The sequence below is a fragment of the Lepus europaeus genome, chromosome 16 (assembly GCF_033115175.1).
Source record: "Lepus europaeus isolate LE1 chromosome 16, mLepTim1.pri, whole genome shotgun sequence".
NCBI lineage: Eukaryota > Metazoa > Chordata > Mammalia > Lagomorpha > Leporidae > Lepus > Lepus europaeus.
In genome coordinates this window covers 43,680,388-43,700,351 of record NC_084842.1, presented here as the reverse complement: position 1 = coordinate 43,700,351, position 19,964 = coordinate 43,680,388, and the positions used below count along the sequence as shown (strand labels likewise).

Below are 19,964 nucleotides of genomic sequence, written 5' to 3'. Positions count from 1 at the left end.
TGGATGAGTACATATTCCAGATCTATGACATGATAGGGTAATTTCGATTTTAGAAACTATAACTGTTTTGAAGTTTTCTCTTTCATAGTAATTTTCAAAACTTCTAAGAATGGTATCACATATTTGTAAGTATTTATTATTTACCCAAATAGTGTTTGACAATCCTTTACAGTGTTCAAAATAAATTAGATCATTCCAAAAAAGATGTAGCATCAACCACACCAACAGGCAAACACACATACTACTATTTGATTTGGAAAATTTCTTTAACAGTTGTGTATCTCAAAAATAAAAGCCTAAAGCTTAAATAAGGCAATTTTTAAAAATTAGGTCTTGGTTTATTTAGTTTCATACAATCACACCTTCAATATTTGCTTAGATTTTTTTAAAGCATCCCAGTAATTGAATTTAGCGAATAGAGGTAGTTTTCAGAATCTTTGTTCATGTTGATGCCAACTTAGGCAAAGTGCATGTTATCTCTTTCTCTTACCTAAACTGTGAGCAAAACTTTTTTTCTTAACATTTTTATGCATCTCCCTAATAGAGTGTTTTGCAGACAGTGGTCATGTTATTGATTCATTACACACATACAAACTACAAAATAAAAATTATTTATTAAAATAGTAAGGGGTTTTTATTTGTGTTTATTTCTATGAGCTTCTAGATTTAAAGATTTTGGTATGGTTTCATCCTCTACATTTATGGATGCTCAGATTGTCTGTTTTAGCCAATAGAAACCTACAAACCAATTGCTTCAAGTGCTTTAAACACCACCACCTTAGTGTTTTATAGTTTCTTTTTTTTAAAAGATTTATTTTATTTATTTGAAAGAGAGAGTTACAAGCTACAGAGAGAGAGCTCTTCCATCCGCTGGTTCACTCCCCAGATGGCCACCACAGTTGGAGCTGTGCCAATCCGAAGCCAGGAGCCAGGAGCTCCCTCCTGGTCTCCCACATGGGTGGAGGGACCCAAGGACTTGGGCCATCCTCTGGGTGCAGAGACCCAAGGACTTGGGCCATCTTCCACTGCTATCCCAGGCTGTGGCAGAGAGCTGGACTGGAAGAGGAGCAGCCAGGACCAGAACTGGTGCCCATATGGGATGTTGGCTCTTCAGGCCAGGAAGTTAACCCACAGTGCCATAGCATAGCTGGCCCCATATAGTTTCTTTATTATCTGGAATAACAAGGTTTTCATCTTAGCATCTTCCTGTATCAGGTCTAGATCAATATTTTTTACTAAAAGACTTGATTTCTTTAGTGTGGTCACAATCATTTCAAGACACAAGGTGGGTGCTAGGTAGGCTATTTGCTATTGGGTTCATAATTGTTACAGGGCCCATCTAGTGACAGAAGTGGAAATCTATAGCTAGCTAGAGGTAAAATTGATTTATAATATAGTGTAGGCTATATGTAACATAAGATCTAGTTAGATAAAATATCTCATGGACTCATACTAATGCTTTTAGTTTACATTCAGTATTATAGGGTTTTTATTTAACTTCTTATATCTAGTATCTGTGTCTCCTTCCTGCCATAGCAGTAATCCTGATTTTGCGAGGACAGGGAGAATGATAGAATTATAAGTACTCATTTACCTCATCTCTCACAAAATAAAAAATGAAAGTGTGAGAGTAACAATCCCAATATTTTCAATCCCAATGTAATTAATAAAAACAATTAAATTTTTTTTGCCTATGTTCATTTCTCTTAAAAAAATCATATTTTTTCTACAGTGTCAGAATATATAAACATTAAATACTGTACTCTTACCCTTAAAATCCTCATATATTTTTACTTTTTTAAGTATACAAGGGGTCTTTAAAAAGTTCATGGAAAATGCACATCTATATATTTTTTTAAACTTTTATCACATCCATATTTTAATTTGATGTTCCACAAACTTTTTGAAGTGTTATATTTAATGCTTATCTCTTGTTATCATCTGTCTAAAACATGTTTGTGATAGATTACTGCACGTTATAACAGTGAGTGGCTTCTGTGGGATCATATCCAAGTTTAGCAAATTATAAACTTTAAATATGTGTACTTTATTGTCTGTTAGTTATCCTAAGTGAAATCACTGAAAAACTCTTTATCACATTTTCTATTTTTTTGAGTATCTTAAATATGAGACTATTCCAAAAAGTTCACAGAGAAATAAAATTAAAATATACTTACTTCAGTCCAGTTTTGAAATTTTTACATATTTTTTCTCTCTCTCTCTTTTTTTTTTTTTTTTTTTGGCAGGCAGAATGGACAGTGAGAGAGAGACAGAGAGAAAGGTCTTCCTTTGCCGTTGGTTCACCCTCCAATGGCCGCCGTGGCCGGCATGCTGCGGCCAGCGCACCGCGCTGATCCGAAGCCAGGAGCCAGGTGCTTCTCCTGGTCTCCCATGTGGGTGCAGGGCCCAACGACTTGGGCCATCCTCCACTGCCCTCCCGGGCCACAGCAGAGAGCTGGCCTGGAAGAGGGGCAACTGGGACAGAATCTGGCGCCCCAGTCAGGACTAGAACCCGGGGTGCATGTACCACAGGCAGAGGACTAGCCCAGTGAGCCGAGACGCCGGCTTCCATGAACGTTTAAACGTCTCCTCGTGTATAACTGTATTTTTATTCTGGCATGAAGTGTAGGCATCAGAAAATACGATCTTTTTTTTTTTTTTTTTTTAATTTTACTTATTTGAGAGGTAGAGTTACAGAGAGAGAGAAAGGTATTCCATCCGCTGGTTCACTCCCTAGATGGCCGCAATGGCCAGAGCTAAGCCGATCTGAAGCCAGGATCCAGAAGTGTCTTCCAGGTCTCCCATGTGGGTGCAGGCCCAAGCACTTGGGCCTTCTTCAACTGCTTTCCCAGGCCATAGCAGAGCTGGATTGGGAGAGGAGCAACTGGGACTAGAACCGGCGCCCATATGGGATTCTGGCACTGTAGGCAGAGGCCTAGCCCACTGCGCTACAGCGCCGGCTCCATGATTTTTCTTAAATGACTGTTTTTTCTTGGATCACCTAAGGTTTTATCTCTTTCTTCAAAGTATAATGATTTTAATAGAATATTTCTTCTTTTGGGTTGATTTTCTCTGATATATGGTAGGTTCTTAATTATATGGTGTTTCAATATATATTTTTAATTTCAATAATGTTTTCTTGAACTTGACATATTTATTTTGTCTCATTATTTTGTTTTTCTTGTTTCAGGATGTCCATTGTGGGCATATTGGATCTTCTGCATTTGAAGCCTTCTATTTCATTCTTTTCATCCTTTCCTCATTTCTTTTAGATTTTTAAAACTTTTCTCTTTTTTACTTTATTTTTCTTTTTTCCATTCTCTTTTTTCTTAATCACTAGTCTTCATTATTGAATGTCTTCTCTTTTGTTTCTAATTCTGTCCTGAGTTCTCTCACCTCATTTCTGTATTTTATAATTCTGATTTATACTTGTCTTCATATTTTGCATTATTTACTGGTTTTTAGCATGTTTTAGGATTCTAAATTATAGTTATCTATTTTGTATTTGTTTCTAAGAATATTTTCATTGTTTCTAGGGATATAATTCTTCTTAGGATTTCTTATGCTGTAAAACCTTTTATATGCGATTTGACCTCAGTGCCTTCCTGTTTTTCAGTTGTATATGAAATTAATTTTTCTTAACTTGAGAAGGAAAGACTTATTTGGGAATATTTTTGGTTTTCTGTGAAATATTTAAAAATATAGGACTTACTGTATGTTATATTTTGGCCTCGTAAACCTTCTTTCGTCTGGACTCTTTGGTCTTTATTCTATTCAACTTAAATTCTTTTCCTAGCATCTTGTCATCAGAATGGAACTTTGTCTTTTGAAAGGAGTTTTGTGGTTGGTTTTGAAAATTCATTTCCATCTCCTTTAGATCTTACTTAAACTAGTTACATCACCCATTTTGGATACAGGCATGTACCTTCCACTTTCAGCCTGCTGTTCTCAAATAGACATGTTGAGCTGTAAAGTTAGTATGTATAGATTGCTTTTGAGTTCTTAGGTTCATCACATACTCTATCATTTCTATGCTTTTTCCTTCACAAACACTGATAGCGTGGTGTTCTTAAAGCTGTCAGTATTGGTGGGAATACTTTATCACGTAGTTTTATTTTAAATTCTGTCTATGGATTTGAGTTTTTGCTCTCCAATAGCTCTGGTACACTTTGATGTGTGAATTTAGTTTCAACAATGATGCCATTGCCATCTTTTGCAGAATTCCAAATCTTAATGTGTTTACTATTTTCTACATGTTGTCTCTAGATCCTCAGACCGATTGTAAACCAGCTGAAGGATGGTTAGGATCCCACACAGACTGGCTAACATTGAATGTTGGAGGGCGGTACTTTACAACCACACGGTAGGTGCATGTATGTGTCTGTGTGTGAGAATGAGAGAGTGTGTGTGTGTATTAGAGAGTTGGTAAAAGGAGTATTGTGCATGTCCATTTGTTCTGTCCTGCAATTTGATGATTTCTTTAAAAGATACTCAGATGCTGCTTAAATGTAACATGTTATTTGAAGCCATTTTTAGAAAGTTTTTTGAAGAAAAGAATAGGACCTAGTTTACAGATCATGCCTGAGAAAGCATGAAGACATGAATTTTGTTTTTCAGAACATGCTTTTCAGATAGTGAATAATATATATATGTAAATATACCCACACAATGTAAATAAAAACTAAGAATCCTGAAATTTGTAGAAATTACAACTGTTCACATTAAAGACATTTAAAAAAGTAAGTTTAGACAATCTAGAATATTGTGATGTGCTAGCATATTAGAAGAACAGATTAGTAGTTAAAATAAAAGAAACTAAAATAATATTTAAGTCAAAGGAAGTACCAAATTGGAAAGGATCTTGATAAATGGCCACTTACTGCACGTTTTTGTTTCCTAGCATCACTCCTACCAGGTGATAGCATGCATCTTTTTGAGAGAGCAGCTGAAATCGAGTATGCTCTTGAGTTAAATGTGTTTGTTTATAAAGACAAATGGAGAAATCAATTTTTTTCCCTGAATTCTTAGGAGCACTTTAGTGAATAAAGAACCTGACAGTATGCTGGCCCACATGTTCAAGGACAAAGGTAAGTGTAAGTCACTGTTTTCACATTTTATGTGGTCTGTTTGTACCCGTATTGACTTTATAATTCATGACCTTTTGTACTTTTCGTGATAACAATAATCTTTACAAGAGTAAAACTTGCTGGTATGTCATATAATTTATCTTCTATAAATTTCTAACTATATTTTTTGTTTGTGGGGGGCTTTCTTCATTATAATGGAAATACAGGTGTCTGGGGAAATAAGCAAGATCATAGAGGAGCTTTCTTAATTGACCGAAGTCCTGAGTACTTTGAACCTATTTTGAACTACTTGCGTCATGGACAGCTCATTGTAAATGATGGTATTAATTTATTGGGTGAGTTTTCAATATAATTCACATTTTTATAAGTTTAAGTTTTTTATTTTATCTTCACTTAGAAATATTTATTTTCGCAGAGTGAAAGTATATCCTTTCCATTTTTAAAATTAACTTTTTCCCATGTATATGAGTATATACAGGTTTAGAAAGATATTGGCACAAGTATATATTGTCTTTAGAGAATATATATATATGTGTGTGTGTGTGTGTGTATAGTATCTATCTGTGCATGTATTTGTGTGAGTATATATCTAACTCACAAATTTTAATTTTAGATTCTATCACAAGGGGCTTTAAAATTTTTTTTAAGACTTGAATTGTGAATATGGTGTAACTTCCAGTTACGGGCCTTCCTATTATGTTCAGAAGCATAGTAGTCAAGAGAGAAAGCCAAACTTTGGAATTAGAGTCTGGGTTCTACAACTTAGTAGAAGATTGACTTGGTGAAATTGTTTCTAAGTCCTTTTTGAAAAATTAATGTTAAAAATTTTCTACAGACCAATATTGTGGTGCAGTTGGTTAAACCACTGCTTGAGACCCCAGCACCCCATATTGGAGTGCCAGTTCAAGTCCTGGCTATTCTGTTTCCAATCCAGCTCTCTGCTAATGCATTTGGGAAGGCATTTTGGGCAAGGACTTGGGCCCCTGACACCCATGTAGAAGACCAGGATGGAGTTTTGGGCTCCTGGCTTCTGCCCAGCCCAGACCTGGCTAATGTGATCATTTGGGGAGTGAACCAGTGTATAGAAGATCTTTCTTTGTCACTCTGCCTTTCAAATACATGGATCTTTAAAAAGATAAAATAAAATAAAAATTCTGTCTTCTCTGCCTTTGTCACAGATTTTTATGAGGACTTTTGGAGAGATGTAGGCAAAAGCCCTTATAAAACAGTAGTTACATATTAAAACTTACAGGCCTCCAAGGGACTAGACTTGGTCTTATGTTAGTACTTGCAATGGGGTGGAGAATGTGGCAATCTTTAGATCATATGCCTACTCAGCCTTGGCAACTTGTTGGCACATGAAAATGTAGACTTAGAGTGCCAGAGTGTTGATTTTAAAATAAAAGCTGGTTATCTATATAAAGTTTTCTGACTTTCAAAATACTGTTGCATGTTTTTGTTGCACATGTTGAGTACATCAGAATCAGCTGAATGCTAGCTTACAGTTTCTGTAATGAAATTAAAATACTCAGTCAACCTTTACATGTTCGAATATTAAACTATGGACTCCTTTTTAAATGTTTGATTGAAATAAATGATATTATTTGACCTTTTCAGGCAGTTCTATAACTTTTCCTAACCAAATTATTTTTTCTTTATTTTTAAAATTTTATTTACTTATTTTTATTTATTTAAAAGGCAGAGAGAGAGAGAAACAAGAGCAGAGAGAAATCTTCCATCTAGTGGTTCACGCCCATAATGCCCCCAGTAGGAGTTCTAGGAACCTAAAACTCAATCCCAGTCTTTCATGGAGGTAGCAGGGACCCAAGTACTTGAGCCATCACCTGATATCTCCTAGGAGGGGCACTATCGAGAAGCTGGGTCCAAAGCAAGGCACCTAAGACTTAAACCAGGCACTCTGAAATGGGAAAGTGGGCATCTCAACAGTACCTTAACTGCTGTACAAATACCTACCCTTTTTTCTTTAAAAATTTTTTTGCTAACAACTATTGCTTGAAATATTTTATAGCCTGTTTTGTTATTTCAGTTTTTTTTGCAGATATGATTATAAAAATAGTCTGATCTACTCTTGTTGTAATCCTTTTCTTTTTAGCACCTCTGTGGTTCTGAGCACTCCTTCCTTGCTTCCTTCCTTCCTTCCTTCCTTCCTTTCTTTCTTTTTTTAATATTTTATTTATTTGAGAGTAAACTTACAGACAGTGAGAGGAGAGACAGAAGTCTTTTTTTTTTTTTTTTGACAGGCAGAGTTAGACTGAGAAAGAGACAGAGAGAAAGGTCTTCCTTTTTTCTGTTGGTTCACCCCCCAATGGCCACTGTGTCTGGCGTGCCGCACTGATCCAAAGCCAGGAGCCAGATGCTTCTCCTGGTCTCCCATGTGGGTGCAGGGCCCAAGCACTTGGGCCATCCTCCACTGCCTTCCCGGGCCACAGCAGAGAGCTAGACTGGAAGAGGAGCAACCGGGACAGAATCTGGCGCCCCGACCGGGACTAGAACACTGGGTGCTGGCATCGCAGGCGGAGGATTAGCCTAGTGAGCCGCATTGCAGGCCAGAGGGGTCTTGTATCTGCTGGTTCACTGCCCAAATGGCCGCAATGTCCAGAGCTGCACCGATCCGAAGCCATGAGCCAGGTGCTTCTTCCCAGTCTCCCATGTGAGTGCAGGGACCCAAGGACTTGAGCCATCTTATACTACTTTATCAGGCCATCGCAGAGAGCTGGATCTGAAGAGGAGCAGCTGGGACTAGAACTGGCGCCCGTATGTGATGCCAGCACCACAGGCAGAAGATTAATCTACTGTGCCACAGTAGTGGCCCTGCACTCCTTAGTTTTGAATGCATTTAAACTTCACTTTACATGTCTTATAGGCTGCTTTATTCCACTCACTTTAATTTTACCTTGTATTATGGATAGCATTTTTGTCCTTCAGGTCTAGAAAATAGCATCAAAAATCAGTATCTCTGCTGTCTCAAACTTCATAACCTAAGCTATTACCAAGATCTGCTTATTTTCCCTTTTTTATGCTCCTCAGCCTTTTATTTTATTTTATTTTAGATTTATTTATTTATTTGAAAGTCAGAGTTACACAGAGAGAGGCAGAGAGAGAGGTCTTCCATCTGCTGGTTCACTCCCTAAATGGCTGCAACGGCCGGAGCTGTGCCAATCTGAAGCCAGGAGCCAGGAGCTTCTTCCAGGTCTCCCACACGGGTGCAGGGGCCCAAGGACTTGGGCCATCTTCTACTGCTTTCCTAAGCCATAGCAGAGAGCTGGATCATAAGAGGAACAGCTGGGTGTCGAACCGGTGCCCATATGGGATGCCAGTGCTTCAGGCCACGGTGTTAACCCACTGTGCCACAGCACCGGCCCTGCTATGTCTTTTATATATCCAATTATTCAGGAAGTAGAGTGAGCTTTCCACTTGATTCAATATATAAAGTATTATTTTTAACTAATAGAATTTCCATCCAAACTCTACTTTGCCTACAGGTTACCCCAAGTAATTATGTGCTTTAAAATAATCTGCAGTAATTTCTCTAAGACCAAAAAGTTAGCAAATGGAAAATCTGAGATTTAGGTCTCATTAGTACAATAGGAAGTACACTAAATAATACTTCCTTTCGTGAACTATCCTCTTGTATTTTTTGTTTTGTTTTTTGTTTTTGTACTTATAAAATTTTCTAGAAGGTTTTAAGGCTTAATTCTACATCTAGGATTATAAAAACATTTTTACCACATTCCAAAGAGATTCCACTTTATTTAGAAGATCTTGGGAAATTGAGAACAAGGCCCCCTAGAACTTTTTTTTTTTTTTTTTTTAATGCATGAGAGAAAGGGATGGAGATAGCACATGTGCTCTCATCTGTTGTTTCACTACCCAAATGTTGATCATGGGTGTGACTGAGCTGAAGCCAGAGATTCAATCTAGGTCTCCCACATGAGTGCTAGGAACTCAACTATTTGAGACATCAGTGGCTGCCTCCGAGGGTCTGCATTGGCAGGAAGCTAGGTTTGGGGGCTAGAGCTGAGGATTGAACCCAGGCACTCATATGTGGTATGGGTATCTTAACTGATCGGCCAAATGCCTGTCCCTAGAACTTGTTTTACCAGATACTGATGTCTTAGTGTTGTTGCTACTTCAGGAGAAATCCAGAGACTGAGTTGTCATCAGGTGAACTGGGAAGTATGCCAGAGTAGTTCCCTGAGTAGTATGCTGTTTAATGAATGACTGTTTTGTATTTTTTTTTTTTTAAGATTTATTTATTTACTTGAGAGGCAGATTTACTGACAGAGGAGAGAGAGAGGTTCATCCGCTGGTTCATTCCCCAAATGGCCACGATGGCTGGAGCTGAGCCGTTCAGAAGCCAGGAGTCAAGAGCTTCTTCCGGGTCTCCTACGAGGGTGTGAGGACCCAGACACTTGGGCCATCTTCCATTGCTTTTCCAGGCCATCAGCAGGGAGCTAGATTGGAAGTGGATCAGCCAGGACTCAACCGGCACCCGTGTGGGATGCTTAACCTACTACCCTCTATGCCGCAGCACTGGCCATAGATGACTGTTGTTTTGCAACTGGGTTATTGGAAGTAGAGTTGGTTTTCATAGAAATGATCATATTCTTCTCAAATAACTGCTGTGGTTTTCTATGTATGTAGAGACCCTTACTAACTTAAAACTCTTTGAAGAGAGGAATTATGTCTCTTTCCATCTTTGTAATTTGTGAGTCCCTAGTATTTTATTATGTAATAGTCAGCAAATTGAGTGAGTCACTGAGGTTTTCATTTGAAAGAGAATGGATCCCAAATTTATTCCTATATACTATTATGATATTTATTCACAGATAGGAGAAAGTAAACATACCAATTCACCTAAAGAATGTATGGTGGTTCTTTTTTATCAAGTTAAAAAAAGCAAACCAAGGAAACTATAGATGAAATTCCTTTTATCATTTAGAAACATTTTAAACATATTCATTCTCTGAGAGGAAAAGTTTCTGAATTATACTTTTGGCTTTTGTTGTGAAGCCAGGTTAAAGTTTTATTCATTTCTATCATTTTCTGATTCAGTTAGTAAATGATATTTGTGGCAAACTTAATCAGATTCATTCCATTAAAAAACTGAATGAAATGTTAAGGTTAAGAGAGCTAATCTTTTTTTATGATTAGTTCATGAAATGATAACACTAAATCAGTTGTCTTAGAGATATGTGATATTAAGACTTCTTTCCGGTGGCCTACTTCAGATAATTATCAATAATAATTTTGAAATATGGAAGATATTCTAATTTATTTTATATTTTTTCTTGTGTAGAAAAACCTGTAATAAATATTTATCAATAGTGTGTGTGTAAGGTATAAACATTAGTTATTTTCTTTCATATTGACTGGTAGCCTACTTGTTAAATTTCAATTCCATCATGAGAATTTAACATAAAATCTTTTATAAATATCACAATGAATAGTTTTCTGCAAAAGTCAAATCACTTTTGTTTTGATAGGTGTGTTAGAAGAAGCCAGATTCTTTGGTATTGATTCATTGATTGAACACCTAGAAGTGGCAATAAAGGTAAGGCTCTTTAGAACCAGTATTACATTTATTGAACCAGTATTACGTTTATTAATGGCCCACTAATTTCTTATATCTTTTTCAAGAATTCTCAACCACCAGAGGATCATTCACCAATATCCCGAAAGGAATTTGTCCGGTTTCTGCTAGCAACTCCTACCAAGTCAGAATTGCGTTGCCAGGTAATTGAAGCAGACTTTTACTTAAGTTATCTGTATCAGCACATTCATAAATAAAGTTTTATATTATTCTAGGGATTGTGTTTTCTTTTTGCCTTATTTTCTTTATTCATGCAAGATACAGTTTAATTATGGGTCATAGCTTTGATTTAGTCCTGAAATGATTAACCAAAAAGAGATGCAGTTGCTTTTTTTATTGCTTAATTGTGCTTTATGTAGCAGTTTTTGAGCAATGCACGGAAATTGTGGCAATAAAAAAAGGCCAGTATTTGCAGAGTTGCTAGGTATGACTAGTCAGTGGCAGATACTTTCACTTTTGTGTATTAAAGCATTAAGGATTTAAAAAACCACTGTACCTGTGTTTTCTTAATAAAACTGTCATGAATTATTAATAAAATAATTTGAGTATATTCAAGTTTACTAAAATAATAAATACTTATCAGCAGGTATATGATTAACAGGGACCTCTATTTAGAAACTTATGCGCATATCTGAAGTATAGACATGCCATAGTCTAATGTAAATATGAATAGGTTTACTAGAGGAACCAATAAAGATACTTCATGTATCTAAATTCCATTTGATCATGTTTTGTAATAAACTCCAAGTGACTGAACTGCCAATTGCTTCTAAAAACTTGGTGGTTAACTATAGTAATTAAATTCAGTACAAGCAGATGGTTTAAACGTTATGACACTTTGTGCTTTTTAATTTCAGGGTTTAAACTTCAGTGGTGCTGATCTTTCACGTTTGGACCTTCGATACATTAACTTCAAAATGGCCAATTTAAGCCGCTGCAACCTTGCTCATGCAAATCTCTGTTGTGCAAATCTTGAACGAGCTGATCTTTCTGGATCAGTGCTTGACGTAAGATCATATTTGGTTACAAGAAAAATAAAATTTTGAAGATATTAAACAGTCTAACAGCAGGAATTATATCAGTCTTTTGGAGCTTTTAATTGAAAATAGATAATTTACCATGTTGGTAATAAAACTAGAGGCTCTAAAAATGAAATGGGCTGGTCTGACAATTTTGATGTCTTTTATTAAACATAGTCCTGCCAGGTTTAGCAACTAATAGGAGATTACATCTTGAAATTAGATTCAATCTTCTGAATATTATATACTTTATCAAAACTTGTATATTCTGTGAGTTGTAACAATAAGCTGAAAAGAAACTTTGAAGTCTTCTATTCAACCTTATTTCTAGCTTGAGAAAATGTTATCACCTAGAAGTATTTGGAAAAGATATTTTGAAGTAAACATGGGATGCATCCGTCTGTGGAAGATAGCTTTTCAGTGTTGCTCTTCCTTTTTCTACATGTTCATCTAAATGTATGCAAATATATATGTTTATGTGTGTATGTATATTTATGTAACTACTTGTATTAATTTGGAGTTACAGGATAAATGTAGAATTCATAGTGAAACTATGAATTCCTTTCTTAATCCGTAAATCCATATATGCACATCTTTTCAATTAAGTACATTTAATATAGCATCCTCTTTTGATAGTCATTTATTTAATTATTACAGTTTTGGTTGTATTCCTTAGTTAAAACCTATTTTTCCATGAAGTTTTATATCAGAGTTAGTAATCTACTAATGTACATTTTGATTACTATAACTCTCCCTGTTCCCATGTAATGATGGATGAAGTGTCAAGTAGCACAAGAGGCCAGAAAACACAATGAAAGAAAAGGCTTAAAGGACTTAGTTTATTTAAGATTTATTTTATTTATTTGAAAGGCAGTGTTACAGAGAAAGAGAGGGAAAGATAGAGATCTTCCATCTTCTGGTTCACTCCCCAAATGGCTACAATGGCCAGCACTGGTTGAGGCCAAAGCCAAGAGCTAGGAGCTTCATCTGGGTCTCCCACGTGGGTGCAGGGGCCCATGCACTTGGGCCATCTTCCACTGCTTTCCCAGGGAGCTGGATCAGAAGCCGAGCAGCCAGGACTTGAACCCATATCCATATGGGATGCTGCCACTGCAGGTAGAGGCTTAACCTATTATGCTACCGCACCAGCCCCAGGACTTACTTTTTAAATAGTGAAATATTGAGAAGCAGCTTGGATTTTGTTAAGGACAAAAAGATAGCTCGGATCATTCAATGCAACTGATTTTGAGTTGTGTTTAGGTACAATATTACTGTGAACCTATGCCATAATTTTCTCTGTAATCTTATACTCAGTACTTCTTCTATCCATATTATATAACCAGTGTGAAAGCCAAAGTATATATGTGTGTATGTATATATAAGTATTTGATAAATGGCTCATGTTGAAAGTCATTGTCCAGAGTGTATAAACTGTATTGAGGCAAAACTAATTTCTAATTGCCGCTGACATTTGAAGATAGCTGCTGATTGCAGTGGTCACAAAATAAGACGTGTACTGAGCCTTCTGCTGCTTAGTGTGCACCCATTGGTCATGCTGCTTTTCTTGAACTGCTCACCCAGTTTGTGGAGTTACTTCTTTCCCTCATTTCCATCAGAACCCTCCACTCTGCTATAAATGAGATGATATCAGTTGCTATCACTGTTGAATAGTCCCTGCCTGCACCACAACATCTATTCTATCAATGTCCTTTAGAGTATTTCTTATGTGGTATGCCCTCCCATGTTGACTTTTGCTTGCTGCATAGAAGCTGGGATAATAATTTAGCTCTCTACTAGGTATTCCCAGTCCAATACTTATGGAATAGTAGGAATTGGCAGGGACTTAGAGGATGGAAATAGCTTTACAGTGTGTTGAGAACTGGAACGGTTATTAGTATGACCTTGTTGTTTCACTGAGAAACAAACCTAGAGACTTCTCCAATGCCAAAAGGCTGCTTTTTTACAGAGGTGGAACTAGATTTAAAAGTGTGTGTTTTGTTTTTCTCATGACTTTTTCATCTGGAAAATGTCAAACATATACAGAAGTAGGTTAGTATAATGAGTACCTCATCGCTAAGCTTCTGTCAGCACATCATCAGTTTGTTTGGTCCGTACCTTATCACAGATTATTTTAAAGCAACTCATTATTTCATTTGTAAATATTTTTTATTTGTGTTTTGCAGATGAGGACCACTTAAAAAGCATAACCCTAATGCTATTGTCATAGTTTAAAAATATGGCTGCTTTCGGCCGGCGCCGCGGCTCAATAGGCTAATCCTCCGCCTTGCAGCGCCGGCACACCAGGTTCTAGTCCCAGTCGGGGCACCGGATTCTGTCCCGGTTGCCCCTCTTCCAGTCCAGCTCTCTGCTGTGGCCAGGGAGTGCAGTGGAGGATGGCCCAAGTACTTGGGCCCTGCACCCCATGGGAGACCAGGATAAATACCTGGCTCCTAGCTTTGGATCAGCGTGGTGCGCCGGCCACGGCGGCCAATGGAGGGTGAACCAACGGCAAAAAGGAAGACCTTTCTCTCTGTCTCTCTTTCTCACTGTCCACTCTGCCTGTCAAAAAAAAAAAAAAAAAAAAAAAAAAAAAAAAGGCTGCTTTCATCAAAATAGATTTCTGCTGTTGATATTGTGAGATACCACAGTTCTTATTGCAGTGCTGATTCTGTGAGCCGAGTTCTGAAATCTTAGCCTTGAGGACCTGCTTTACTACTTGATGAATAGAGTTTAAAATACTTTATAAGCTCGAAGATAGAAGACTTCTCTGTGGTTGCTTATATATTTTTTCTTTATGAGATTCTGTAGAATAGTCCTCCTGAGTATAGAATGGTACCTACATAATTACCTTGAGAACTTTTGATAACATTTGCCATCTGTTTTATAGTGCATAGAGAAGCAGAGACACTTGTTTGCATATATCAACTGCCTGTTTTGTTGTATTTTCAAATACAAAAAACCCAGTCATCCTTTAGTTATTTTGATCCTTCCAGGTCTTTATTATCTTATCTGTCTAGCCAGAACTTCTACACTACCTTTTCTTAAGGAACACTCAAGAAATGAGGGAGTATGAATTATCTGTGAGTGAAATATTTTTTTATCTCATCTCCCTTTTACTACAATTGACTATAGGAGGATGAAATTATACTTGTAAAACAAACATTTTTCTTGACAGGTATGACTGTAGCATGCCTTGATCGGCATTAGGATTTTAGACAAATATAACTAGTGCTCATGTTGTGCCTAACAGTTTTTAAATATCTTTCACATTCAGTTTCATTTTTATTTATTTATTTTTTATAGAAAGTTTTTATTTAATAAGTATAAATTTCATAGGTACAACTTTGGGATTAGAGCAGTTCTTCTCCCCATACCCGCCCTCCTACCCCCAAACTGTCCCACCTCCCACTCCCTCTCCAAATCCCATTCTTCATTAATATTCATTTTTAATTATCTTTATATATAGAAGATCAGCTCTATACTAAGTAAAGATTTCAACAGTTTGCATCCACACAGACACACAAAGATAAAGTACTGTTTGAAAACTAGTTTTACCGTTAATTCTCATAGTACAACTCATTAAGGACAGAGGTCCTACATGAGGAGCAAGTGCACAGTGACTTCTGTTGTTGATTTAACAATTGATACTCTTATTTACGACGTCAGTGATCACCCGAGGCTCTTGTCATGAGCTGCTAAGGCTATGGAAGCCTCTTGAGTCCACAAACTCCAACATTATTGATCACATTCAGTTTCTACTTTGACCATCACAGTTTGTGGAAAAGGCCTGATGTTAACATCAACTTACTGTCTTGGCTAGCAGTTTGTAGAGTTCAGACATGATGGCATTAAGGCTTTGAAATAAATTAACAAATAATATTTAAATAAAATAACTTGAAACAAATATATATTTTCTACCTGTTTACTTTCTGTTCTGCAATATGCATGGTGATTTGGGTGTTTAAGATTGACAGTGTTGTGTAGTAATGGTTGGTATAGACAGTCCAAGGAGCAGCTTCTTAGTCTTTCATAGCTAAATGATGCTTTTAATTGCTGGCATTAATATTCTGACCTTTGAAATGAAGATAGTTGTAGCTCTTGGAACATCAAGAATTTCAGCAAAGTCCATACACCTAACAAGTGTATGCCTTCCTTATCCATACATTTTGACTATATTGTTATGCCCAAGGTTGTTTATAAAAATAGAAACAGTGATGTCATGGTTCTGACTCCCCCAGCTTCTTTATGTAAACACTTTATGTTCCATGTGAACTGGGCATGCTATTAATTTGGCATTTGCTTCTTCTTCAAATAGTTCTTTAAAAGAGCTATTTCTTTCTTTTTTTTTTTTTTAACTTTTATTTAATGAATATAAATTTCCAGTGTACAGCTTATGGATTACAATGGCTTCCCCCTCCCATAACTTCCCTCCCACCCGCAACCCTCCCCTCTCCCGCTCCCTCTCCCCTTCCATTTGCATCAAGATTCATTTTCAATTCTCTATATACAGAAGATCAATTTAGTATAAAGATTTCAACAGTTTGCACCCACATAGAAACACAAAGTGAAACATACTGTTTGCGTACTAGTTATAGCATTAAATCACAATGTACAGCACATTAAGGACAGAGATCCCACATGAGGAGCAAGTGCACAGTGGCTCCTGTTGTTGACCCAACAAATTGACACTCTAGTTTATGGCGCCAGTAACCATCCTAGGCTGTCGTCATGAGTTGCCAAGGCTATGGAAGCCTTCCAAGTTTGCCGACTCTGATCATATTTAGACAAGGTCATAAAAGACAGAGTGAGGATAGTAACCAATGATCCTAAGAGTGGCATTTACCAGGTTTGAACAATTATACAGCATTAAGTGGGGAAGAGGACCATCAGTACACACAGGTTGGGAGTAGAGCCATTGGTGGTAGAGTAGAGGTTATGATTACAAAGGAATGAGGCCCAAGTGCGCTAGACAGGGCCTAGAACAAAGGACAGAGTCATTATTAGAGGAGCTAAGAAAAGTGCTGTCTAAGCTACAAGTAATTTTTCTGATTGAGTATGTGGTAAATCTCTCTTTTTTTGATTCAAAAGGGAAGTAATTCCGCACAGCTGAACGTAATTGGAGGTAGTTAGCAGGCAAATGATATACCCACAGGAGCCAGAGATCGGAAGCTCTTTCCCAAGGACCACACAGGGAATCTCTGCTGCCCTCAGTGTGGGCTCCAATTCTCCTGCAGTCTCCCACTGGGTTGCCTAGTTAGATCCTAATCTCCTGTTATTTCACCCCTCCCCCCAGAGTCAGGTTTTTCTGCTAGGCTCAGGGTCGGTGCAGACCTGAGGTCGCCCTGCTTATGACGTATGTCCAAAATGGCGCCTGCTCTGTCTTCCTCGCCTTTGAGAGGTGAGCGGAGAGAGAGAAACTTGTGTCCGTATCGGTCACTTTTTTTATTTTTTTCCTCTCTCTCTTCTAGTTAGCCTGGTGAATTTTTCCCCACGGAATTTCAAGCCTCATTCCCTCTAGCCTCCTCTTTCCGCTTGCCCGCTGGTGTCTCGGGCTATTGAGGTTCGGCTCACCTCGCATTCCAGCGCTGGTGCGTTGAGTCTGCCGCTGGTGTCCCGAAAAAAAAAAAAAAGAAAATTACAGAGAGGGAACAGCAGATCCAATAATAAGGGAAGAGAAGTAGGAAGTAAAAAGAAACAGAAGGCAGGGGCCAGACTACAAAGCACTTATAAGAAATTGATGCTGTGCAAACTCATAGAATGCCAGATGTCCTAAACAGCACGCTGGCCTCAGAATCAGCCCCTAAGGCATTTGGATCTGGCTAAAAAGCCCATGAGAGTATTTCAGGCATGGAAAGCCAAGACACTCTGGGGGGGGAGGGGGGGGTAGGGGGACCTAGATGAAAGATCTCTGTGAGTGAGATCCCAGCAGAAAGAACAGGCCATCAAAGAAGGAGGTACCTTTCTCTGAAGGGAGGAGAGAACTTCCATTTTGACTATGATCTTGTCTAAATAAGATCAGAATTGGCAAACTCAAAAGGCTTCCATAGCCTTGGCAACTCATGACAAGAGCCTAGGGAGATTACTGACGCCATAAACAAGAGTGTCAATTTGTTAAGTCAACAACAGGAGTCACTGTGCACTTACTCCTCATGTAGGATCTCTGTCCTTAATGTGTTGTTCAATGTGAATTAATGCTATAACTAGTACTCAAACAGTACTTTACATTTTGTGTTTCTGTGTGGGTGCAAACTGTTGAAATCTTTACTTAGTATTACTAAACTGATCTTCTGTATATAAAGATAATTGAAAATGAATCTTGATGTGAATGGAATGGGAGAGGGAGTGGGAGATGGGAGGGTTGTGGGTGGAGGGTGGTTATGGGGGGGAAAAGCCACTATAATCCATAAGTTGCACTTTGGAAATTTGTATTTATTAAATAAAAGTTTAAAAAAAAAAGAGCTATTTCTTTAAAATATTTACAGTTCTTATTGGATTCAATTGTAAAAGTTTTTTGTTGTAAACAGAAAATAATTGATTGCAAATATATCCAATTGACTCTCCCTCTATTTTTTTGTAACTGTTTGAGCCCACGGGAAGAAAATTATGACCCTTAAAACTGGGACTTTTTTCTTTGTAGTGTGCAAATCTCCAGGGAGTTAAGATGCTCTGTTCTAATGCAGAAGGTGCATCCCTGAAACTGTGTAATTTTGAGGATCCTTCTGGTCTTAAAGCCAATTTAGAAGGTGAGATCCCGTCTATAAATGTTCTTTGGTGAAATCAGACCATAAAATTAAAAGTTCAGCAAAATAATTATTCAGGGTAAAACAGGATAAGCTGTGGGAAAATAGATTTATTCTTTTGTCATATTTGATAGCTTGCAACAGGGTAAGATGCCTCCATTTGCTCTCATACACATGCTAATCAAAATTGAGCATTCAAGAAATAAAGTTTTGAATATTTAATAAGGCTTGAGTTGAAGAATTAGATTTCAACATCTTAAACTTCCAAGAAGAACAAATGTTCTTGTACTGCCCAAAAGGAAGAATTTCAGCTTGTACAAAGCCAGGGAGGGTTTTTTTGGGGTCATTTTTAAATTTAATATTTTCTGTATTAACTCATTATTGTTTTGCTGTATCTGTGAATTGGTCACTTTGTTTACACTTTGTGTATTTTGGAGACATAGTGCTTATCATAAATTTAGAGGGGCATATTATAAAAGTGCTAACTATCATAAGACAATTTATTCTTCTCCTGAAAAGTATTGATGAAAACATTCCAATTTATTGCATAAGCAAAGCACTCCCTAACGTTGAACTCTGTGTTTGTACGTTAGTTAAGAGACTCAGATTTCTAGAAGTTAAAGGAGTCTTTCATCATTTACCTCCCTTAAGTGCAATTCTGTTGAGTGCAGTTAAATTTTTTAAGTTAAACTCCTCCCAAAATATGTTCGCTGTAGGTGCTAATCTGAAAGGTGTGGATATGGAAGGAAGTCAAATGACAGGAATTAACCTGAGAGTTGCTACTTTAAAAAATGCCAAGTTGAAGAACTGCAACCTCAGAGGAGCAACTCTGGCAGGAACCGACTTAGAGGTGAGTTCAGCAACATTTAAAGTTTTTATTCATCTAGAATTACTGAGTATCTCATGCAAAATTTATTGAAATAATAATGAAGTTGGCTGGTAAAACTGCCAGATAACATGCCAAACAGCTGGAGGGCTGTTTTCCTTTCAATTGCATGTTTAAACACATTGGAATTCCAGAGCAGTGTTCAGTTACTCAGATCACAGATGCCAGTTCCAGATTTGATTTCATGTCTCCTTTTCCTTGGTTCTTTCTCAAATAGAGAAGTTCGATATTTTATTACTTTGATTTACTATATTTTTCATAATTTTTAATTTGAAACAAAATTAAACAGGCCAGATTATTTCCTGAACTACATGAAACCTTTGTGTATTTTCTTAGAAAACGAAAGAGTGATATCATGCTAACTGCTAGTTCATTCCTCAAATGCCTGCAATAGCCCAGGCTGAGCTGGGCCAAACTGAAGCCCAGAACTCCTGGTCTCCCATTTGGGTGGCAGAGATCCAAGTACCAGGGCCATCACCACTGCCTCTCAGAATATGCATTAGTAGGCAGCTGAACTCAGAACCCAAGGCAAGACTCAAACCAAGGTATTCTGACATGAGATGCAGGCATCCTAAGCAACATTCTAACCTCTATGCCAAATGCCTACCCTGAGGAATT

The 19,964-nt window shown here is 37.4% G+C and overlaps 1 protein-coding gene across 2 annotated transcripts in view; it reads left to right on the top strand.

Annotated features, from left to right (window-relative positions):
- KCTD9 (potassium channel tetramerization domain containing 9) overlaps nt 1-19,964 on the top strand; it is a 33,455-nt gene that overhangs the window by 9,978 nt on the left and 3,513 nt on the right. For both annotated transcript variants that reach the window (XM_062213123.1, XM_062213124.1), the window contains 8 exons: nt 4,267-4,363; nt 5,029-5,087; nt 5,294-5,422; nt 10,595-10,662; nt 10,749-10,844; nt 11,559-11,708; nt 18,358-18,463; nt 19,177-19,310. In XM_062213123.1, the coding sequence (XP_062069107.1) occupies nt 4,267-4,363; nt 5,029-5,087; nt 5,294-5,422; nt 10,595-10,662; nt 10,749-10,844; nt 11,559-11,708; nt 18,358-18,463; nt 19,177-19,310 (839 nt within the window). The remainder of the gene's footprint in view (nt 1-4,266; nt 4,364-5,028; nt 5,088-5,293; nt 5,423-10,594; nt 10,663-10,748; nt 10,845-11,558; nt 11,709-18,357; nt 18,464-19,176; nt 19,311-19,964) is intronic.